The sequence below is a fragment of the Rana temporaria genome, chromosome 7, assembly GCF_905171775.1.
Source record: "Rana temporaria chromosome 7, aRanTem1.1, whole genome shotgun sequence".
Lineage (NCBI taxonomy): Eukaryota > Metazoa > Chordata > Amphibia > Anura > Ranidae > Rana > Rana temporaria.
The window spans coordinates 57,957,080-57,982,000 of record NC_053495.1 but is presented as its reverse complement, the minus strand read 5'-3'; the positions used below and the strand labels follow the sequence as shown (position 1 = coordinate 57,982,000).

General features: G+C 42.5%; 1 protein-coding gene across 2 annotated transcripts in view; it reads right to left on the bottom strand.

Annotated features, from left to right (window-relative positions):
* Positions 1-24,921, bottom strand: part of IL2RB (interleukin 2 receptor subunit beta) — a 102,959-nt gene that overhangs the window by 3,441 nt on the left and 74,597 nt on the right. The window contains exons 8-11 of one of the 2 annotated variants that reach the window (XM_040359430.1): positions 12,449-12,623; positions 7,279-7,305; positions 6,845-6,926; positions 5,230-5,314 (exon numbers count right to left, since the gene is read on the bottom strand). In XM_040359430.1, coding sequence (XP_040215364.1) covers positions 5,230-5,314; positions 6,845-6,926; positions 7,279-7,305; positions 12,449-12,623 — 369 coding nt within the window. The remainder of the gene's footprint in view (positions 1-5,229; positions 5,315-6,844; positions 6,927-7,278; positions 7,306-12,448; positions 12,624-24,921) is intronic. The other variant, XM_040359431.1, reaches the window with a different exon arrangement.

Genomic DNA, 24,921 nt, shown 5'->3' with positions numbered 1-24,921 from the left:
TGGTGAAGGAAGGTGACTGTAAAACTAGTCATGGGTTTAAAAAGGGAGTCAAGTGTGCAAGCTTAGTGCACCTAATGGAAAATCTTTTGCTGAAATGTGGTTCCATAAAAAACAATACTTACATTGTACAATTATAGGTGTAGTAGTAATAAAGGTAGTCGAATGAAAATATGCATCAGAGCCAATTATTATTTCCCCTGACATTGACTGTAGGCTGTTTCTAATGGAGCCCATAGACCCTTGTTCTTTTAGACAACATGGGTGAGGTGGATTCAAATGACTATAATAGGAAATCTTGTGGCATCCTTTTTTCACAGAACATTGAAAAGTTAAAAATGGCTGAAAGGTTCACTCATAGGAGAAATCAGCACACTTTAACAGTTTAGTATAGTTAGACTGGACCCTGCTCTGTGATTGGTTGCTGGTAATTACTGCATAACACCATGTTATTCTGGTTTTGTTAAAAATTGAGTTCATCATTCAAATTCTCACGAATCAAAAATGTTGTATTGCCCACAGCAGTTTGTCAGATTACAATTTTCTGGCTTGGACCTTAGCTTCCAGAACAGTAAATTATTTTTATTTTGTGTTTTTCAGAGTGTAATGCCGCACACTACCGTTTTTTGGGTTGTAAAAAATTACGTTTTTTTTTTAATGTCATTAAAAACGATCATGTGTGGGCTCCAGAGCATTTTTCACTATGTAAAAAATGGGCATTAAAAAGTTCGAACATGCTCTAATTTTTCACAACGTTTTTAACGTTGTCATTTTTAGTGTCGTGGGAGCACTCGTTCTGGTAAAACTACCGTTCGTAAGCACATTCATCACACTGTAACAGAAAAGTGTGAATCGTCTTTTACTAACACAAAATCAGCAAAAGCAGCCCAAAGGGTGGCGCCATCCGAATGGAACTTCCCCTTTATAGTGCCGTTGTATGTGTTGTACGTCACCGCGCTTTGCTAGAGCATTTTTTTTCACGATCGTGTGTAGGCAAGGCCGTTTTAACGATCAAGTTGAAAAAAACTTCGTTTTTTCTAGACCATTAAAAATGAAATTTTTTACAACCCGAAAAATGGTCGTGTGTACGTGGCATAACTATTGGATGTTGAAGCAAAATGTATCTGCAAAAAGTTTTGAGTAAAGCTAGGCTTGGATAGGGATCTGGACTCACTTTGCTGGGGGTTGGTAGCAGGGTCGATCCACCCTATAGGCTCACTATGCAAGCCATTTAGGGCCCCCACAAAGCTGCAGAGGGCCCCCCAAATTACTAGAGGCCCCGCCTGATGAGAAGTCATTTTTGGCCCCTCACCTCGCTTCTCAACTCGCTGGCTGCATGGGAGAAGAGGTAAGAAGACAGCACCCCCCGCTTCTCACTTCTCACTTTAATGTAAGATGTCATTTCCGACAGCAGAACACCCCCTCCCCCCCGCTTCTCAACTTTAATGTGACATGTCATTTTCGGCAGCCCCCCCCCCCTGCTTCTCAACTTTAATGTGACATGTCATTTTGCTTAGGGCCCCAGGGAGGTCAGGATCGGCATCTGGTTGGTAGAACCCAGTATGATGTATTCAAACCCCAAACATAGAGTAGAACCCCACTGAAATTTGTGTGAGGTGAACGTTATTTCATTCTGCCCATTTTCAAGGATAAAAAGGGTGTGGGTAGTTGGGAACTGCCATGGTGGAAATGTACAGATACAAAAAATAAATGGTACAGTGCTAGGAGGACAAATATATATATATATATATATATATATATATATATATATATATATATATATATATATACTGTACATCCATTGCAAATTTAAATCTGTATAGTGAATAATACATTCTATTAGTAAAGTGCTGATGTGCTTATACATTTATAATATCTTAATCATTTAAGTGTAGTAAACACAAATATGAAAAAGTCCTTCGAAATTTTTCAATGTAGTTGTAACTTTGTGATCCTTATAAATATGTTTTCTGGAAACTTTGTGATGGTGCTCCAAACTTAATCCAAACGTGCCAGCAAACTTGTGCTCCCCCTTCCTGGTTCTCCTCACCTCAGGGCGTGTGACCGCACTTTTAAGTTTGGTCACACAACGCAGCTGAACCACCTCTGGGTTCTATATTGTATAGGCTCTGCAGGATCCTGGGCTATTCAGTGATGTGATCCTCGGTACATATATGGAAGATAAGGCTGGATAGTGCTTTAACGTTTTAGACAAATTTATTAAAATATAATCATTCAGGGTACTCCAAAGCTAACATGAGCAGCTGCGGAGGAGCGGAGGGACATACGACCCTATTGGATTTTTATTATCTCTGTTGCTGAATCACCCACACTGTGTGAGTTCCCTGAATTAATATATTTTAATAAATTTGTCTAAAACGATAAAGCATTATCCAGCCTTATCTTCCATATATGTATTGAGGATCACATCACTGAATAGCCCAGGATCCTGCAGAGCCTATACAATATAGAACCCAGAGGTGGTTCAGCTGCGTTCTGAGACCAAACTGAAATGTGCGGTCACACGCCCTGAGGTGAGGAGAGCCACAAAGGGGGAGAGCACGAGTTTGCTGGCACGTTTGGATTAAATTTGGAACACCATCACAAAGTTTCCACTACAGAAAGAATATTTATAAGGATCACACTTAAATGATTACGATATTATAAATTTGTTATTAGCACGTCAGCACTTTACTAATAGAATGTATTATTCACTATATAGATTTTGATATGCAATGAATGTATTTTATATTTGTTGCACTACAGGATTTCTTTTAAGTGTACAGCGCGGCACATTGGTCTGTATTATTCACTATTGAGCACACATGTATGGGATTGTGATTAGTGCCAGCAGCTGAAATTACTGCAGTTATCTATATTATGGTTATCTGAAGTGAACATCTCTGGCAGCTCGCAAGGTTTTTTCATGGAAAGGGTGGTAGTATGGCTTGGTGACAAAATCAAGACAAGCACCAACATCCCAGAGTAGTCAACATATATATACACAAGGATTTTTAAGGGGATTTTTTGGGTGCTGAGATATTAAAACACAAATTGTTAGAAAAGGTCATTATTTTATTACAAATAGAAAACAGGTTTGTTCATAAAGGACAAACATTAAAATCAATACAGCTTGACATTCAATACAGTGTGGGATTATTTTATCATAATGGTGGTGACAATAGTGTAATTATCCCGACAGGTTTTGCCACCTTGGGTTTCCTCAGAAGATATGATTTGTAACACAATATCCGTCACCGACTCTAGCTCCCAGAGACTCTCAAAACAGGCCAATGGCAATGCGGCAAGCCCCAAGGGCGCACACAGAATGGTCAGGAAAGGCCCAGATGGAACGAGTAACAAAGCTGTTGATATTTAAAAAGATCAAGGGTGCCGTATAGTGGAAAGATCGTTCTCAGCCTCCCTTTTTCCCCCTATTTTCCCAACTGCTGCATATCAGATAATTAGTGTTCTTTACATTATACGGCACCCTTGATGTTTTTCAATATTAACAGTTTGTTACTCGGTCCATCTGGGCCTTTCCTGACTGTTCTGTGTGCGCCTTTGGGGCTTGCTGCATTGGCGTTGGCCTGTTTTGAGAGTCTCTGGGAGCTAGAGTCGGTGACGCAAATCGTGTTACAAATCATATCCCCTGAGGAAACCCAAGTTGGCGAAACAGGTAAGGTTTGTTCATATTTAGACAGTGCTAGGAGGGTCTTTTCATGCGACTAAAAGGTCAATAATGAAAATTTTCACAGACAGTATTAGCAAACGGGTGCACTAGCTGTGCATATTTGACTGTGAAATATTTTTTTTTACAACTAGTTTGATTTACACTTCTGCTCTTTGGCTGTAGCGTGGGTGCAGCACAGTATACCTGCCGTTTTTCATGTGGGTTAGCTGCACTTTCTCATTGAGTTCTATTCTATTATGTCCTGCCATTTTGGTGCGTTTTCTAAAAGTGGATAAAAGTCCTGCATTGGTCCTTCTAAGCCAGCTGCCCTGCATTGCATTAATTTATGAATTTGGACAAGGGAATTGTTGCATTGGTTTGGTGGGTCTGCGAACCATGAAAAGGCAGGGTTCGTCTTGAACCCATAGTAGACCTGAATGTGAACCTCATCCCTAGAGTTATATTATTGTCATGGTACAGGGGGTCCCCTAGTTACAAACATCCGACTTACAAAGACTCCTACTTACAAACGGATTGAGACAACAGGAAGTGAGAGGAAGTCTACCCCTAGGAAGGGAAATTCTCTCCTGTAAGAGTTATTTGGGGAAAAAGGTACCTTTACTGATGCTTTATCACCAAGGCTTGTTTCCACAACAACCCAACATTTTCAAAATCTAATTGTCACTGGGACAGAAAGTGAGGTGAAATCTTCTGAACAGGGGCACAGACAGCAAAACAAATGTTACAGGGGTGTTAACCCTTCCCTGTGCTATCTAAAAAGCTTAAAAATCGTTTTTGGGCTGGAGTTACACTTAAAAAATGGACCTGTTCCGACTTACAAATATGTTCAACTTAAATGGGTGTTCCAGTCATTTTTTATGTTTATTAAAAGTCAGCAGCTACAAAAGTGTAGCTGCTGGCTTTTAATAAACATACACTTACCTACTCCATGTTCCAGCGATGCGCCGGCCGGGGCTCCGCTCCTCTCCCCCCCTCTCCGGCCGGCGTCTTCATTCCAAGTGTGGGCACCCGGCCGTGACAGCTTTCAGCTTCACGGCCGGGCACCCACTGCACATGCGCGAGCGTCACTGCGCATGCGCGAGCGGCGTTGCGCCATCCAATTGGACAGGCGATCGCTTGGGACCTGTCACGTGTCCCAGACGATCACCTACAGGGAGGGGCTGCAGAAAAGCGATTAGACTATTCGCCTTAGCAGCCCCTCGGCGGAAGGAGGAAGTGGGACAGGAAGTCCCACTCCTCCTGAAGCCCCCACTCCCCCCCAAAAAAAATTACATGCCAAATGTGGCATGTAAGGGGGGCGAGGAGTGGATTAAGCGAAAGTTCCACTTTTGGATGGAACTCCGCTTTAAGAACAAACCTACAGACCCTATCTTGTTTGTAACCCGGGGACCCCCTGTATATGGTTGGTGGGTTAAGTTATAAGGCTGATTCAGAAGCGATATTTTTTTTCTTGTGCACCAGAAGCCCCACATTGAAGCTACCAGCATCTCAGTACTGAATGAAATGTACCACACTGACTTTATAAATGTAATTATTACCTGAAAGTTTCCTTTGTATTCAGACATTAAAGGGTCAAAAAATGAAGAAGGACTTGGTACTCCAATCCAAATGATTTTCTTAACCCTGCAAGATAAGTTTATTTTGACATGTGAGTTACAATTGTCGTGTAACATACGCTATGTACTGAAATGAACATTAGACATGAAACACATTTTCAAAAAGAAAATTTGCAGCATTATGTACAATATAAAGTGTATCTGAAGCTAGAGTTTTATTGAAAGGCTGTTGTTGCAATCTGTGAACCTACTGGGGAAATTCATCTTCTCTAATTCTCCTGGTAACTATTGTCACCGAAACAAAAAATGATGGGATTCATAATTTACAGTGTCACTAGAACAGGAATACAGAGTATATTTTCCAACTGGGACAAGTTATGGTGATAGCTTTCCAAGAGGGGATTTCTACTCACTTAGCAGAGGCTATTTTCGCACTTTCAGTTGGCTTTAGATAAATATGTTTTGTGATTTTGTTGTGCCACTGCTGTGACAGGGTGCAGTGGATTGAACCACTAAGTGCAGCAATGGACCATGATTCAGAAATTTTACATTTTAGAGTTGTCACCCAAGCAATAGGTGATATATGGAGGTTCCTATAGCAATTCTGTAAACTGAGAATTCTGTTAACTTTGGATAGATTTGTTTTAATTTCCTGTGTTACTAGGACAGGAAATAAGTAAATCTGTATGGGAGTGGTTTTATAATTATCAATCAGCTACTGCACCTGCAGGGCTCTAATGTAGAAAATTGCAGGATCCGAATGAACCCCTTTAGACTTGATTTTTTGGTAGTTCATCAAAAATGCAATTTTTGTTGCAGGGGTTGCTCAAAATCGAATTTGTATCTTAGTGCAGACTTCTGGGAAAATCAGTGAGCCAATCACACAAGCAGGAAATGACATATCAGGGGAGCGTTCTGTACACCATCTGTGCACAGAACACTTCCGGGTAGCCATATTGCATTGCATTTTATAGAAAATTACAGAGCTGCAGAATGAAAAGGAATATTGAATTACAATATGACTTGTGTCGCAATTGTATATGATATATATTTATTTTTTATTTTCAATTTATTTTTTCACCACAAAAGTGGAGTTACCATTTAACCACTTGACGACTGGCGCACGACTATGTACGTCGACAACATGGCACAGGCAGGCAGATTGGCGTACAGGTACGTCCCTTTAAGTTTGCCACCCAGCGGGCGCGCGCTCGCCTCGTGAGTGCGGCCGCGGGTCCTGGGAACTCAATTTTCCCGGTAGGCCCGCGATTGAGGTCGGCAAGGGCAGAACAGGGGAATGCCTTTGTAAACAAGGCATTCTCATATTCTGCCTAGTGACACTGTCACTGATGACCGTTCCCTGTGATCGGGAACAGTCATCAGTGACGTGTCATGTGTAGCCACGCCCCCTAACAGTAAGAATCACTCACTAGTACTAACTTAACCCCTGCAGCAACTCCTTCATTGCCAGTGTAATTTGTACAGTAATCAGTGCATTTGTATAGCAATTGACAGATATCAATCTTTGTGCAGTCATAATTGTAATATATGTTTTCAAGAAAAAAATAAATGAAAAAGGCAAAGTCTTGTTATGTACCTATTCTGGTAGAAGATGATCACCACTACTATAAACACGACCACGAGGACCATAGCCACTATCAATGATGTCATTTTTGAGTCTGTAAGATATAACAATTGACAAACATTATAATTTATATATACTGTATAAATATATATTTGTATATATACAGTGGGTAAAATAAGTATTGAATACGTCACTATTTTTCTAGGTAAATATATTTCTAAAGGTGCCATTGACATGACATTTTCACCACATGTCGGTAACAACCCATGCAATACATACATATAATGCAACCAATACAAATAGGTTCAGAATTAAGTTATGTGTAATAAAATTAAGTGTCTGTTGTGCACAACATTGTCAAGAAGTTTACAGTTCATGGGACTGTAATAATCTTCCTAGACATGGACGAAAGAGAAAAATTGATCAAAGAGTTTGCCAAAACTTACCTGAGGAAATCCTTTCTGGAGAATGTGCTGTGGACAGACGAAACAAAATTTATAGCTTTTTGGTAAAGCCCATCAATTTACTGTTTTCAAAAAAAGAAAAGAATACAATGGTTTCCTCGCCCCTTCGCTAAATCAAAAGTCATGGTGGAACAAGATCTTTCTCCTCTGGATCTCAGGGCCCTGCTTTGGGGGTACTTTCAAGATCTACCCAGACTACACTTCTCACTTCTAACCCGTGCGCAACTACATATATGGTATCGGAGAGGCCTACAGAACCTCTTGTTGTCTAAACCCCTCCCCCTTACAGCTCTCTTCGATAACCCCGCTCTCCCCCAGGGCTTGGGTTCGCCTACAATGGGTACACTGATGAGAGCCATGTGGCCAGTGGCACACGCGATTGTGCACCAGACTACTGGGCAGCCGGTTGACCTAGGGGGGTGATGTTAATTGGCTCACCGCCCTCCATCTCTCTACCTTCTGTACTAGATTATTCCACTCTACCCAGATTCACCGCCCCCTAACTGAATACAAGCGACTGTGCTCCCTTTTTCGAAATGGCCAGACATCTGTTATCAGCGATTTATCAACTACTCAACGCATTGAGCTCCCTACTTACACGAGGGTGTGGTCCAGGGACTTGGGTAGGGAACTCACGACAGCCAACTAGCAGACCTCCTTCCACTTCACCCACAAATCCACTATTTCCTGCTATGCTCAGGAAAAAAACTTTAAGCTTATGTCTAGATGGTACAGAGATCGCTCCTCCTTACATAGAATATTCTCATCCACGATTGCCAACTGTTGGAGATGTGGATCGGCAGAAGGGACCTACATACACATCTAGTGGGAGTACAGCAGGATATGACCCATTACAATGTAAGAAGAAACTCATTGATGGTTACAGGAAGCAATTGATTTGTTATTTTTTCCAAGAGGTGTGCTATTAAATATTTTATTGAGGGTGCCAATAATTTTTGTCCAGTCAATTTTTGTAGTTTTGCATGGAATGTGTCAGATTTGGCTTTTTGTGTCTCCTCTTTTTTGTGTCATATCAATACAAACAATAAACATGAGAATACCTAAACATTTGTAATTACAACAACTTTCTGGGCGAAGTGGTGCATTATCTGACAGAAATGCAGGGGTGCCAATATTTATGGCCATGACTGTATGTCAACGTGTTTGTTACCCCAGAAATTCATATTCCTGATATGTGCCTGCTGTACCATGTACTTTATATGTAACAGTATCGTGTTCTCTTTGTATTGCTACCTTTGTGTGAAATCCCTGGTGTTCCTGCCAGTCCCTATGATTTCCTATTAGAAACTGACTACACTACGCAGGAGAACACACCGTGGTCAGTTCTCTAGCTGTGCTGGGAACTCAGCCTGCTCTCCTCCAATGATCAGGTTGGGTTGTTTTACAAGGTGATCACATAAAATCACTTTAACTTTATATCCAGGTTTCCTTTTGTCCTTTTCCCACCTATACTTGAATTTTTAATGAAAGGCAAAACTTTTTTTAGTTTTGGATAGAATGGAGATGGATTAGAACCCACTCTGTTTTTTTTATTGCTGTCTGTGCCCCCTATTAGAGAGATTACCCCTCCCCTTTTGTCCCGTTTACCATTATCGTTGAACGTGAAAGGAAAAAATATAATTTTTTTGGTTGTGCCCGGAAAAGTAGGCAATATGCAATCGAGCTACTGGCTTGTTCTGCATCCAGCGTGCTTTCTGAATGCACATTCAGTGCTGCTAGAGGGTTTGTAACTGATTAAAGAGTGCGCCTGTCCACAGACTCCATTGATAGGCTCACATTTATAAAAATTCATCAGTCCTGGAGCTATCAAGCCTCTGATGCTGATGTAACTGATTGAATTTGCTAGGGATCTGGGATGCCTATGCAGGCTATCCTATTGCTGAATCTTGGTGATGCTAACTTATAAAATATTTTTGGTTTAAGGCACCACCAACACACCAATTATTCTGCATCTGTTGGATTGGGGCATGTAATTAAAAAAAATTAAATAATATTTACCAGCAGGGCCCATTCCTGTGCACAATAAGAGTAACTGTGAGGGGTTACAGTGTTCTGGCACCACCAATACCCAAGGCCTAATTTTTCAGCAGAGTATATAGTGCGGTCCGTATAGTATATATACTGCAGTTCAGAGTATATAGTGCAGTCAGTGTAGTATATATAATACTGTGCAGGGTATATAGTGCGGTGCAGAGTATATACTACAGTGTATTGAAGTGGTTAAGGGGGTCCCTATGACCCTTTGGGTCTGGCATAAATTTTAAAGGGAACTCCATGCCAAAATGTTAAAAAAATTGTTATGAGGTCTCCCAAAATCCATACCAGACCCTTATCTGAGTATATAGCCTGGAGGACAGGATGGGGGGGGGTGACGAGCGAGCGCCCCCTCCTGAACTTTACCAGGCCACATGCCCTCAACATGGGGAGGGTGCTTTGGGGGACAAGGGCCTTGACCTCGACAACCCTGGCCATTGGTTATTGGGGTCTGTGGGTGGGGGGCTTATCAGAATCTGGAAGCCCCCTTTAACAGGGGGGCCCACCCCCCTATGTGAATGGGTATGGGGTACATTGTACCCATACCAATTTACCAAAAAGGAAAAACCCCAATAGACAGTTTTTGACAAATCCTTTATTAATTGACTGACGATGGATGGACATCGCGGGACACTTTTTTTTTTAAATAAAAGAATTATCCAAAACAGTCTATTGTGGTTTTTACTTTTTGGCACTTTTTTTGGTGAATAGATCTGAAGGGCCAGGTGTGGACTGGGGGGAGGGGGAGAACCCACATCAATTTTTTCCTTGATTTTTCATCTATATTTCCAGGAGTCTGAAAAATTACATGCAAGTTTAAATTAAATTTTTTCCTTTAGAAATGTAATTTGCTGAGGCACTGTTGTACACATCACACAGATGCACCACTTTACAGGCAGACTAAGGGAACCCCCAGGGATGATATTTAAAGGAATATTTATTTTTTATTGTTTCACGTTAAGCATTATTAAAATCACTGCTCCTGAAAAAACTATTGTTTTAAAAACTTTTTTTGCATTGATACATGTCCCATTGAGCATTACTCTGGTCCCATACACTTTTTATGGCAATGACTTGCATACCAGCCTTTAAAATTTGCATTTTTAATTTTTCATGTTCATGTCCCATAGACTTTAATAGGGTTTGCATGATCATGCAATTTTTTGGCCTGTTCACATGATCTATGCAATATGGAACAATCAGCACAAACAAATGCCCTGTACACATGACCAGTTTTCCCGTTGGAAAAAGTCAGATGAGAGTATTTGGCCGGGAATCCCGACCGTGTGTATGCTCCATCAAACTTTTTCCAACAGGAAAACTGCTGGGGGAAAAAAAAAGAGCAGGATCTCTTTTTTCCCGTCAGGAAAAAATCCTAGCGGGAAAACCGTTCATCCGTATGCAATTTCTATGCGCAAAAGAATGTGCATGCTCAGAAGTCAAGTCAAAGCATGCTCAGAAGCATTGAACTTAATTTTCTTGGCTCGTCATAGTGTTGTACGTCACCGCGTTCTTGGCAGTCAAAAGTTCACTGAACTTGAGAGGAATTCCATTGGGAAAACTATCGTTTTTTTCCCGACGTGTGTACAGGGCAAAAGTTGTATCAGAAATGTTGCAAGCTGAACACTTTAGGCTAATCACATCACCTCATAGAATATACAAAATAGAAATAAGTGCAGCGCAATACTAAAAAGTCAGTGAACATAGTGTTCAGAAAAAAAATATAGGTCCCAGGCAATGCATACTAGCTCATTATAACTTTGTCTTGCAGGTTTTTTTTTTATAGGGTTTACAACCACTTTAACCTTACCAAATAGATATTATAGGATGTTGAATACCTGCGGCCATCGTAACCGAATTGCTCTCTCAGTGAGAAGGGAGAGAGAGAGAGCAGCGCCACTGCTCTCGGGAACAGCGCGAGATCGGGCTTAGGTAAGTATTTAGAGGGGGCTGGGGGGAAGCTGCACCTAAAAGTTTTTTTTTACTTTATTTACAGAGAATGCATTAGGGTAGAAACATTTTGCTTTTAGAACCACTTTAAGGCTTATATGATCATCTTGTATAAATACAGTAAATGGTTTATTTAGTAAACTTACAACAAAATTGTTCACTTTAAGATTATTGCAAATGACAAGAGGGAACTTTTTACATCTGAAGATAATAGAAGTTATTCTCTGCATATGGAAAGGCTTTTATACAGTAGAGTTGGAAAATGTGGAACTTCCACAGGAGCTAGTTCTAGCCATCTCTGTAGTTCATTTTAAAAAGTAGTTGTATTTCTAAATGTACATAATATAAGTGGCTGGTATTATTTAAGTAAGGCCTCATGTACACTGCTGCTGGTAAACGGACATTAAGGAGAAGTTGGGAGTTTTTTTCAACTGCCCCTGAACTCTCCTCTATATCTGTCCATGTACACAGCGTCGTCGTTTATAGTAATTTCTAGGCAGTTAAGTTTATTAGAGGCATTTTTTGGAACGCAAAAGAAATGTGTTCAAAAGCTGAGTTTACAGGCATTTCAAGCGCCAAATGCGGCTAAACACGGTAACTCGAGTTTAGCCGCATTTCGTTTACAGGCGTTTTTAATTTTTGGCTATTTAAAAAATATATATATAATTTTTTTTTAAACGCTTCTAAATGCAAACGCGGCAAAACGCTGCAAAACGGACGTTTTAAACGTAGGTTACTATCTGTCAAATTAAATTGTTCAGGAGAGGTTGTAAATGTCCCGTGTACATGAAGCACAATAAGACTACATATTGTTGATTCAGGGGGTATCTTTTCCTGGCTGAAGTAAATTACACCATACTTTATAAGTACTTTATACATTTTTGTATTTCTCTGGGTCAACAGTGGGTTTAGGGTCCTGTGGATGTATGTTTTTTTTTCTGTTGGTTGAATTTGATTGATGTGTTTTTTTTACCTATGTATCTTTCTGGAATTTGAAGGGTCTCATCATGATTTACAACCAGACTGTGAAGTGCTATTTAGAGTGTTTTTGTATCCACAAATGTGAAATAAGATCAGAAAAGAGGTACAATTGTGACGTATCTACTCCATGACCCTCCATCACAACAATGCATACAACACACAGTACCTTCACTAGGAGTTCTCCATTCTACAGACTTGCTCCAGTGACTCCATATGGCTCCTGGATCTTCAGTACCATCCCTTGACTTTACTCGTACCTTGGCTTCATATGATGTGTCGAGTTGGAGGCCACGCAGTAAAACGAAAAGCTCTTTTTCCCAAAGTGTGATATTGTTTGCTTCCTGAGAACAGTAAATATTTTAATTTTAATCTGTAAAAGTTAATACGCTTAATTTATCAACATGCAGGCCCATTAGTATAAAGTGTACTCAATTCCACATGCTTCCTAAAATCCTACTGCCAGTCTGCCACAGATCTTAAAATACTTGGTTGTGACAAATCCCACTACATTTTTGATTTGAAAATTAGGAAAGTTGTAGTAATATAGTGCCAAATGAAAGTATCACTCCTGGTCTTGCACAGCAGGCGTTTGTAACATATCTATTCACAATTTATTTTTTTACATTACCAGTGTCTTTTGGAATTTATTAGATGGCATTATCTAAAGATTGAGGCAGGCAACACAGATTGAACAGGTTAGAAAATATTGTTCCCTCGTAAGGTGGCATCAGTAGTGGCATCAATAATGTCTGCCTGCATCAGTCTACTCTTGTTAACTCTGTTCTTATAACTATGAATGCTCATCGAATTTCATGTTTATAGAAACCCTGGCTATATAAGGTGTAAGGGAATACACCTTATGGGCACCTTTTAGATACAGTATCTCACAAAAGTGAGTACACCCCTCACATTTTTGCAAGCATTTTATTATATCTTTTCATGTGACAACACTGAAGAAATAACACTTTGCTACAATGTAAAGTAGTGAGTGTACAGCTTGTATAACAGTGTACATTTGCTGTCCTCTCAAAACAACTCAACACAGTCATTAATGACTAAAACGCTGGGAGTAAAACTGAATACACCCCTAAGTAAAAATGTCCAAATTGGGCCCAATTAGCCATTTAACCTCCCTGATGTCATGTAACGCGTTAGTGTTACAAGGTTTCAGGTGTGAATGGGGAGCAGGTGGGTTTGGTGTTATCACTCTCATTCTCTCATACTGGTCACTGGATATTAAACATGGCACCTCATGGCAAAGAACTCTCTGAGGATCTGGAAAAAAAACAATTGTTGCTCTACATAAAGATGGCCCAGGCTACAAGAAGATTGCCAAGACCCTGAAACTGAGCTGCAGCACAGTGGTCAAGACCATACAGCGGTTTAACAGGACAGGTTCCAATCAGATCTGGCCTCGCCATGGTCGACCAAAGAAGTTGAGTGCACATGCTCAGCATCATATCCAGAGGTTGTCTTTGGGAAATAGACATATAAGTTCTGCCAGCATTGCTGCAGAGGTTGAAGGGGTGGGAGGTCAGCCTGTCAGTGATCAGACCATACGCTGCACACTGCATCAAATTGGTCTGCATTGCTGTCGTCCCAGAAGAAAGCCTCCTCTAAAGATGATGCTCAAGAAAGCCTGCAAACAGTTTGCTGAAGACAAGCCGACTAAGGACATGGATTACTGGAACCATGTCCTGTGGTCTAATGAGACCAAGATAAACTTATTTGATTCAGATGGTGTCAAGCGTGTGTGGCGGCAACCAGGTGAGGAGTACAAAGACAAGTGTTGTCTTGCCTACAGTCAAGCATGGTGGTGGGAGTGTCATGGTCTTTGAGGGAACCTTGAATGCCATCTACTGTGACATACTGAAGCCAAGTATGATCCCCTCCCATTGGAGACTGGGCCGAAGGGCAGTATTCCAACATGATAAAACCCCAAACACACCTCCAAGGCAGCCACTGCATTGCTAAAGAAGCAGAGGGTAAAGGTGATGGACTGGCCAAGCATGTCTCCAGACCTAAACCCTATCTTCAAATGGAAGGTGGAGGAGTGCAAGGTCTCCAACATCCACCAGCTTCGTGATGCCGTCATGGAGGAGTAGCAACCTGTGAAACTCTGGTGAACTCCATGACCAAATGGGTGAAGGCAGTGCTGGAAAATAATGGTGGCCACACAAAATATTGACCCTTTGGGCCCAATTTGGACAATTTGACTTAGGGGTGTACTCACTTTTCTTGCCAGCGGCTTAGACATTAATGGCTGTGTGTTGAGCTATTTTGCGGGGACAGCAAAATTACACTGTTATACATGCTGTACACGCACTACTTTACATTGTAGAAAAGTGTAATTTCTTCAGTGTTGTCACATTAAAAAATATAATAAAATATTTACAAAAATGTGAGGTGTGTACTGTATTTAAGAGTAACTGTACATTACCTCAGGGTTCGACAAATTTGCTTGGAATCTAGGAGCCAGAAGCGAACGCATTCGTGAGTAGCGCCCATACATGTAAACAGTGTTCAAACCACACATGTGAAGGTACCGCCGCGATTGGTAGAGCGAGAGCAATAATTCTAGCCCTAGACCTCCTCTGTAACTCAAAACATGCAACCTGTAGAATTTTTTCAACGTCGCCTATGGAGATTTTAAAGGGTAAAGGTTTGTTGCCGTTCCACGAGTGGACGCAATTTTGAAGCGTGACATGTTGGGTATCAATTTACTTGGCGTAATATTATCTTTCACAATATAAAAAAAAATGGGCTAACTTTACTGTTGTCTTATTTTTTAATTAAAAAAATTGTATTTTTTCCCAAAAAAGTGCGCTTGTAAGACCGCTGTGCAAATTCGGTGTGACAGAAAGTATTGCAACGACCGCCATTTTATTCTCTAGGGTATTAGAATAAAAAATATATATATTGTTTGGGGGTTCTAATTAGAGGAAAGGAGATGGCAGTGAAAACACTGGGGAAGCACCATTAGAATTGCTGTTTTACTTGTCATGTCACTGGCCACCGCAAGATGGCGCCAGATCGCAGAAGGAAGCTTAGGCCTGCAGAAGGCCGCAAAGCCGCGGCCTCAATTACCAGCCGGAGGTGCCTGCCGCGATCGCGTGGCGGGGGAGGTGGGGGCGCACAGAGACACAAGATGAAGCACGGAGACACAGGTAATTGAGGCCGCGGCTTTGCGCCCTTCTGCAGGCCTAAGCTTCCTTCCCCGGCGCCAGGTCTCTAATTCTAATCTTAATTTGCGACCGGCCGCCCAGATTTTTTCGAACCTTGCATTACATGAATTGTCCCTCTGAAGTTGAATTTTTAGCACGTGTCTTCAGGTGCAGGTAGGTATAAACCAAACCAGAAAATATAGGGGATTTAGAGGGGAGACATATATATTTAAAATTATGAAATGTATTGATGTTTTTTAATCATCATTATTTAAAAAAGGAATATTCCATCAAGGATGTGTATCCATTTATACCAGATGGGATGTGGTGCCAATATATACCAAACAGGTGGATGTGAGAAGGAAGAGAGATGGTGTTTCTAATTGGATGTGGACTTGTATTTTGCTAGGAATCCCCTCTACTTTTTAGAGTTTGATCAAGAAGAATAAAAAAGAAAAATATGTTGTGCAGTTTATTGTATCATCTACTCTTGACATGCCAGTCTGTGCCAATGTCACTATCAGTGGCGGCCCGTCCGTAGGGGGCGCACCCCCCAAGTTTTTGACGAAAAAAGTGGCCAGTCTATGAGAAGCTTCCCAGCTTGCAATCAGCTGACTGCAATCTGGGAAGCTGTTTTGCCCGTGTTTAGGGAATGTTCGGGGCGCAAGCTATGTGCCCACAAACACTCCCACTACACTCATTTGTCCCTTGCTCCTGTCCTTTTTCTTTCATTGGCCGTGATTGGAGGTGACTGGGCGTTGCATTTTCCTCACTGCGGCGTCACTTCCAGTTTCCTGGCTGGTTCACTGTGTTGTGGAGTGCAGAGACTTGACTGTAACTGTCTGGGACCCTGCGATGTGAAGCGGGGAGCAGATCACATATGCAGTGGATGGGCGCAGAGCTGGCAGTACTGAGCCTGAGTGCAGTGTTACAGAGCACCAGGTGAGTGCAGGGATCGGAGAGGATTGCAACAGCTGACCTGCCATTCTCTATTTGCTGTTGGCATATCTCTCTCCCGGCATCATGCTCCCCCCTCCTCGGACGCCTCTGCAGGGTGGCTACCAAATGACTGCTCCCCCCGTTAAATAGTGTGTTCTGCTGTGAGCCTGGCTCCCCTCCCCCCACCTCTAATCACTGGGTGGGGCTGCTAAGTGCTTTGGTGCGTGGCAGTGACTGGCAGCTGTGGGGTTCCCAAACTCCAAATCCATCCATGCAGTTCCCCTCCCTGCCCCCTCACCCTGAATCAAAATGACTCCCTCCAACACCACCCTAAACAACCCTTGCCCCAGCCTCTCCACCCTAAACGATAACCCCCCCTGCCTCTCCCCTAAAACAATAACCCCCTTCCTGCCTCTCCACCCTAAACAACAACCCCCTCCTTGCCTCTCTACCCTAAACAATAAACCCCTCCCCTTCTCTCCACCTTAAACAAAAACCCCTCTGCACCCTAAACAATAACCCCCTCCCAATCTCTCCATCCTAAACAATAAACCCCTCCCCGTCTCTCCACCTTAAACAATAACCCCTTCCCCACCCTAAGCAATAACCACCTCCTGGCCTCTCCACCCTAAACAATAACCTCTCCACCCTAAACAATAACCTCCTCCTGGCCTCTCAACCCTTGAAAAAAAAAATGCCTCAAGTCCCTCCACTCTAAACAATAACCCTCTCCCTGCCTCTCCATCCTAAGCAATAACCCCCTCCCAGCCTCTGAACCCTAAACAATAATCCCCTCTTTGCCTCTCCACCATAAACATTAACACTAAACAATAACCCCCTCCTGCCTTTTTACCCTAAATAACCCCCCTTCCCTGCCTCTCCACCCTAAACAATAACTCCCCTCCCGCCTCCCCACCCTAAACAATAACCCTCCACTCCCTGCCTTTCCACCCTAAACAATAACTCCCCTCCCTAAACAATAACCCCCCTCCTGCCTTTTTACACTAAATAACCCCCCTTCTCTGCCACCCTAAACAATAACCGCCTCTCCATCCTAAACAATAACCTCCCCTCTCTGCTTCTCCACCCTAAACAATAACCTCCCCTCCCTGCCTCTCCACCCTAAACAATAACCCCCCTTGCCTCTCCACCCTAAACAATAGTGCCTCCCTGCCTCTCCACCCTAAAAAACAACCCCCTTTCCTGCCTCTCCACCCTAAACAATAACCCCCCTTTCTGCCTATCCACCCTAAACACCCCTTCCCTCTCCACCCTAAACAATAAACCTCTGTGTTTAATGATGGGGTTAGTATAAGGGAGGGGGTCCTGTGTAACAATGGGGGGTCGTGTTGAGGAAGGGGTCCTGTGCAATGATGGGGAGAGGGATGGTGGAAGGGGGTATTGGTTTTGTTTAACCATGCCCCTTAAACCCCTTCCACTGTTAACAGACTGGCCACACCCACTTTTGGCATGATGAGCCACATGCTTACATTAGCCTCAAGTTTCCCTCATTCTTATGTTTTAAAGTTAGGAGGTATGTACTCTGCCCTGTGATTCTGGGGCTGCATACTCTGTCCTTTGATGCTGGGGCTGCATTCTCTGATCTGTGATGCTGGGGCTGTATACTCTGTCCTGTGATGCTGAGCTGTATACTCTGCCCTGTGATTATGGGGCTGTATACTCTGTCCTGTGATGCTGAGCTAAATACTCCTGAAAAGCTAGTAGATTAGAGGGGATGGAGTAGGTGGATTCTATAAGGCATGGGGCTTAGAAGAAGTGGGAGGGGTCAAAAGCGAGGGGTGTGGTCTGGCGTCCCCCATCCTAAAACATTACCAGTCACCACTGGTCAATATCACTCTCACTACTAATTATGGAGTCAGGCAGGTTATATCAAACAATATTAATTCAAGATGTGTGGTTGGTTTGAAGACTCATTGGGCCAAATTCTCAAAAACGCCGCCTAACTTAACTTTCAGCAGTTAAGTTACACAGGCGTTAAATTTCTACCTAAGTGCCCGATCCACAAAGCACTTACCTAGAAATTTCAGGCCGTGTAACTTAAGTGCCTCCGTCGCAAGGCGGTCCTCCTCTCTGGGGGGCGATTACAATTTAAATGAGGCGCGCTCCCGCGCCGGCCGTACTGCGCATGCGTGTGACGTAATTTTCCCGACGTGCAGCGCGCGAACGTAATTTACGCCGGGCTTTGTTGATTGTGACGGGACAATAAAGTTGCGACGGGTGAAAAAAAAAATACGCGCCGGGAAAAAAAATTCAAATTTAAAAAAAAATCGCGGTGAACGAAAAAAAGGTCTGGTTTTACATGGTGTACTAACTTTACACATTGTAAAACCAGCCCTAATTTAACGCGTGCAAATCGTAACTTATGCAGAAAACACAAAGCTTAAATGCTTTGTGGATCTGCTTAAGTACTCATTTGCATACGCTAGCCGGCATTTCGACTCGAAATGCCCCCAGCGGCGGATGCGGTACTGCATCCTAAGATCTGACAGTGTAAGTGTCTTACAGATGTCAGATCTTCTGCCTAACTTTGGAAAAATCCTTTTGAGCATGGGTGCTCAACCTGTGGCTCTCCAACTGTTGCAAAACTACAATTCCCATAATGCCTCAGCCTTTGGGAGACATGCTTGTACCTGTCAGCGGCTTGCAATGCCTCATGGGAATTGTAGTTCCGCAACAGCTGGAGAGCCACAGGTTGAGCACCCATGCTTTTGAGGATCGTTTCCAAAGTTAGGCACAGAGATACGCAGGCTGAACAGCAGTTCCGCCTGCGTATCTCTTTTGAGAATTTGGCCCATTGTAATTATTTATGATATTGTGAACTCACTGGAGATTTTAACTATCGCTGAAGCTTTCTTAGCATAAAGCCATTTTTGCTTTTACAAATTTAGTATCAAAATGCAACATACCATTTTCATATAGTTGTTACATATTTCCATATAGTGCATATTTTTGGGTAGAAGAAATTATACAGGAGCTTTGTCTGGTTCATCTACTTTCCTATCCAAATATAACCTACCAAAATCACACACACCTCTGATCAGAGTTTTTTCAAGTATATACAATTAAAATTGATGATGGTCCTTTCCAGTCTCTGTTCCTCCAAAGACCATTAGGCCTCGTACACACAACCGAACATGTCTGCTGAAACTGGTCCGCGGACCAGTTTCCGCGGACATGTCCGACCGTGTGTAGGGCCTACCGGACTGGATTCCTGGGCTAGCGGACAGGTTTGCAGCGGACAAAAGTTTCTTAGCATGCTAAGAAACTTGTCCGCTGGAACCATGTCCGTCGGACATGTCCGATGGTCAGTATGACTCATCGGACATGTCCGCTGGTTATGCCGTATAACCAGCGGCCCGAAATCCCGCGCATGCATCGAATTGATTTGACGCATGCGTGGAAGCATTGAACTTCCGCGTCAGAGAACGTCGGTGTTGTATACGTCACCGCGTTCTCTGTCCGCGGGGATTTTGGTCTGATGGTGTGTACACACATCAGACCAAAACCTCCCAGCAAACATGTCTGATGAAAACGGTACGTGTCTGGCCTTTTAATTTTATAGTAAAATTTATGTTTGAGAAAGCAGGCAGAAGATCCAATTACCAAAATATCATTATAACATTAGGATGGTCTTACATAAATCAAAATTTGGCAACAGGGGCTTATTAATTTCGATCCATTTGTTGCCAGTGCAGTTGAAAAAAAGTCAATATACCAATTAACTTCTGTTCAACCAGATAAAAGTCACTTGGGCATCAACTTTAGCCAATAGCTGCAGCTGCTGATCTGTGTATTCTGACAGCGGGGGAGTCTCCCCCCTGTCAAAATACAATAGCACAGCAAGAAGGATCCCCCCCATCCACCTTAAATGTGTGCATAGGGAAACAGTTCAGTCTTTTTCGTTCAGCTTGATGGCTAAATGAAAAAACTGTACGGCCTATGGCCAGCTTAAGAGCTTTCCATACACATGCAAGACTTTTTTGGCTGAAAATGCATGCTTTTGTACTAAGCAGACACCCCGAGCAACTCCTGATGTGCAACCAGGTTAGTGACACAATTGAAGGCAATGGAGCTGCATTTTTAAAATGAGAGGTCAGCAAAGGAAATCTACATGTTCCCTCAGTACTGGCTTCATTTAGGGCTTCTAAACATGGATGTTTGTTTGCTCCTGAGCTGCTGTTCTTCCTCATAAATACTCATTGTGACTGTAGAAAAAACTCAATACAGCTCCAAAGTAGCTCGTACACAGCTCAAAGCTGAACTAAAACAATCAAAAGCAACTCAAAAAAGCCTGAAAGCACACCACTTTTGAATCACTTCTGAGTTTGATGCCTGTGTATACAGGTGCATCTTATAAAATTAGAATATAAAATGTCAGTAATTCAATTTGAAAAGTGAAACTCATAGGCCTTGTACTCACGACCGGATCTGTGCGCTGGAAACTGTCTGCCCGACAGTTTCCGGCGTACAAGGCTGATTTGTGTTTGGTTCCGCTGGCGTGTACACACCAGCGGACCAAATTACCGTCGTACCGGAACGCGTGCACGTAAACTACGTACGACGTCACTATAAAGGGGAAGACCAAACTTAATGGCGCCGCCCTCTGTTCCTCTTTTGCTAGTTACGGGTTTGCTCGTGTTAGTGAAGGTTTGGTTAGAGCTGATTCGCGCTTCTCGGTCTCCAGGCTTTGACAGCGTGTATTCACGGGTTCAGTGCGTGTGCTTGCGGTAACGTAGTTGTCATTCGGCTATAGGCTAGCAGGTTGTTTCTGCTTTAGCAGTTGCATCCTGTGCGCTCGTATCTGTTTGTCACGCGTTTGTCGCAGGTAGTGCTGGATTTGCGAGTGCTTTCTGTTTCAGTGTGTTCTTGACTGACCAGCCGGCCGGTTTGAAGCCATGATGGAGCAGCAGCGTCAATTTTCGCGAGTTGGTGCTGTTTATGGGATGGCTGCTGGATATGTTCATTTGTCCAGTACTTTGGCCAGAAACAGGGGGCGGAGGCGTTTCTGGACCAAGAATTGGTTGCGCCAGCGTGACCAGTTCTCACATATGCCTCTGCTTAGGGAACTCCAGGAGAATAATCCTAATGACTTTAGGAATTTTCTCCGCATGACGGACCCCGTATTCAACAGTCTGCTGGAACTTCTGTCCCCCTATATCACGAGGCAGGACACTGTGATGCGCCAAGCCATCACGGCCGAGCAGAGGCTTATTGCCACGTTGCGGTACCTGGCGACTGGGAGGAGCCTGCAGGACCTCAAGTTCTCAACAGGCATCTCTCCGCAGGCGCTTGGGGTCATCATACCGGACACGTGTGCTGCCATCATCAAAGTTATGCATGAGGAGTATATTAAGGTAAGTTTCCTGGCTGTAATAATGTTGCTAACTAACTTAATTTTTAATTTCCCAGATATGCTGTGTGTTTAACTAACGTTCCCTTTTCTCCCTATGCATGTTGATATAAGCTTTACATGTTTTATTCTTGACCTACCTGCATATTTGTCCCTTACCCAATATTAACCTGTCCAGCATGCTATCCTAGTGACAAACCCACCTTGCCATTTTTTAAAACAGGACTTTTTGGTTTTTGTGTCCCCCCCCCCCCCTTCAAACTTTTATTGTCCCCATCAGAGGGCTGTGGAGTCTCTTAATGAAGTGGCCCTATATATTTCATTTCCCAAATTCTCCATGCACATTTTTGTAATGCAATTTTAATACTGTGAACTGTCACAAGGATGCTTGTAGAATGTTTTTGTTACAAAGTACTAAATCTATTTTTTTTGTTTGTCCCCACAGCTACCCTCCACACCACAGGAATGGCAGTCTGTGGCTTCCCAATTTGCCCAGCGGTGGGATTTTCCAAACTGCAGTGGAGCAATAGATGGGAAACACGTCCGCATAGTGCCCCCACCCCACTCGGGGTCCTACTATTATAACTACAAGGGTTATCATAGTATTGTGTTGATGGCGGTGGTGTCGGCACAGTATGAGTTTCTATATGTGGACGTGGGGAAGAACGGCCGGATGTCTGATGGGGGAGTGTTCGCACGGACTGATTTCTATGATCGTCTCCAAGCTGGTGGTCTGGCATTGCCACCAGATGAAGAGAATGTGGAAGGACTTCCGTTTGTGTTCCTAGCGGACGAGGCTTTCGGGCTTGGTCCTCACCTCATGCGGCCTTTTCCCCAGAGGACCCTCACCTCAGAGAGGAGTGTCTTTAATTTTCGGTTGGCCAGGGCTCGGAGGGTAGTCGAGAATGCCTTTGGGATACTCACCAACCGGTTCCGCCTGTTCAGGACATCGATACATCTGGCGGAATATAAATTGGACACCGTTGTATTTGCCTGCTGCATTTTGCACAACTTTTTACGCAGGCACTCCCAGACGTACCTACCCGACATCGGTTCTGAGGCAAGACTACCCTCAGATCCCCTTCCCGGGCTGGACACTGGTCGCGCTGGCTTGGCCCCCCAATCAGCTCGTGAGGTACGCGACAAATATGTTGAGTACTTCATGGGTCGGGGGGCCATTGCTATGCCAGATCATATTTCTTTCTAATTCGGCCCCCAAAGAAAGGAATATTCTCTCAAATAATAAATAATTAGACCATTGGACTTTATACAGTTGTTTGTCATTAATGCTTTTTCTCTTTTTATCTGTCTTCCTGGTTCTCTAACTAACTTCTTCAATTTTAATGCATAATTGATTTCTCCACTTTTAGTAACTAACCACATTTTGCACAGTATTCACTCATCTACAAACAGGGTATTGAGTCTAGAAATAAGAAGCAACTCCATTTGTAAATTTTGAGGTCAAGTTTTTTAATTTTTGCTTGTTCATGACCCCAAAAATTATTTTATATTTTTTTCATTACTCCCTGCTTTTGTACTTAGGAGTCTACCAAAAATTTATTTATTTTTTTTTTTTTTTCAGGTAATTCAACCAAAAATATAATGCAGATTATACATTTTTTAACAAGTTCACATTTTTGTTTATCAAATATAGTTAGATTTATTGTTTACATATATATATATATATAGACTATTTTGGGTGTGGTGTTTACCGCCTTATTTTTTTTTTTTTTCGGCATATTTTTTATGCACAAAAACCATTATTTTTTTAAACATATTTTTTTTTTTTGGGTGTGTTTTTCAATAAGAAAATTTTTTATTGAGATTTTGGAGTCAAATCTCGACTTCACTAAATTCAGTGATTAGAGAGATTTATAATTCTATATATATATATTTTAATTTTTTTGGCGTTGTTTATTCTTTATGGTCTAAACTTTATAGTATCCCAAAATTTTCAACATGGTCAAAAAGTAACAAAATCCAATTATAAAAATATAAAAACTCACAACAGCAGTCAGTCATGGTGTGCTTTCACACTGGAACACGCCAAAATTTAAAGATACACACATTCAGTGCAAACTCGCCAAATGTCATTGGTTCAACAGACAAATGGCCACATGTGCTATCTGACATCATGGGTGATCAATGTCTGTGTTCTGTGGGAGCAAACCCTTCCTCTCAACTACTTGAGGATGGAGGAGGGGGTTGGACCCACAAAGCACAGACACTAGATATTCTGTGATGGCAGATAGCACATGTTGGCACACTGTGTGTGTATCTTCAAATTTTGGCGTATTCATTATTAAAACAGTAAAAATGTTTGTGGGGGCGGGGGATGGGCGGGGGGTGTTTCAGTCTTTGACACGGCCCATCATGTCAATAATATTTTTAAAATTAGATTCGATGACCATCATTCTTTGCCGCATATTGTCCATTTCCGTGCAGCATTCCAAAAGGACATTTGTTAAATTCTCTTCCATGACAACCATCCTTTCACGCATATTGTGCATTTCAGTGCTGCACTCCATTACGTGCTGAATAATTATAGCAGCACTTGCACGTGAAAATATTGGCACACCATCCTCCTCCCCTAAAAAAAAAAAATAAAGTTTCATTTACAACATTATTTTTCGATGAGGCCTATCTACATATGTTTTTTTTTATCAAGCTAGGGTGACACTGACCTGATGGGCTTCTCCTTTCCACCTCTTCGACATCTTCTATCACTCCTCCTTCTTCCACCACCTCCCCATCATCTTCTATCACTCCTCCTTCTTCCACCACTTCCCCATCATCTTGGACTCCTCCTTCATCCATCAATCCACCTTCTTTCAATTCGCCAAATTGTTCTTCCGCCACTTGCCCTTCATCTGCTATAAATTCTAAGTCCAAAATTACTTCTTCCTCCTCTCTTCCTTCCTCCTTTCTTCCTTCCTCCTCTCCTTCCACATCCTCTTCTCCTTCCACATCCTCTTCTCCTTCCACATCCTCTTCTCCTTCCACATCCTCTTCTCCTTCCACATCCTCCTCCTCCTCCACATGTTGAGATGGAAGATTTTGGCCTTGTCTGGCCCTCTCTGCCTCCTCCAAATGCTGGCGACTTCTTTCCCCTTAAATAACCAAAAAAAAATGTAGACTCATCAGCACACAGATATTGGAGAGCAT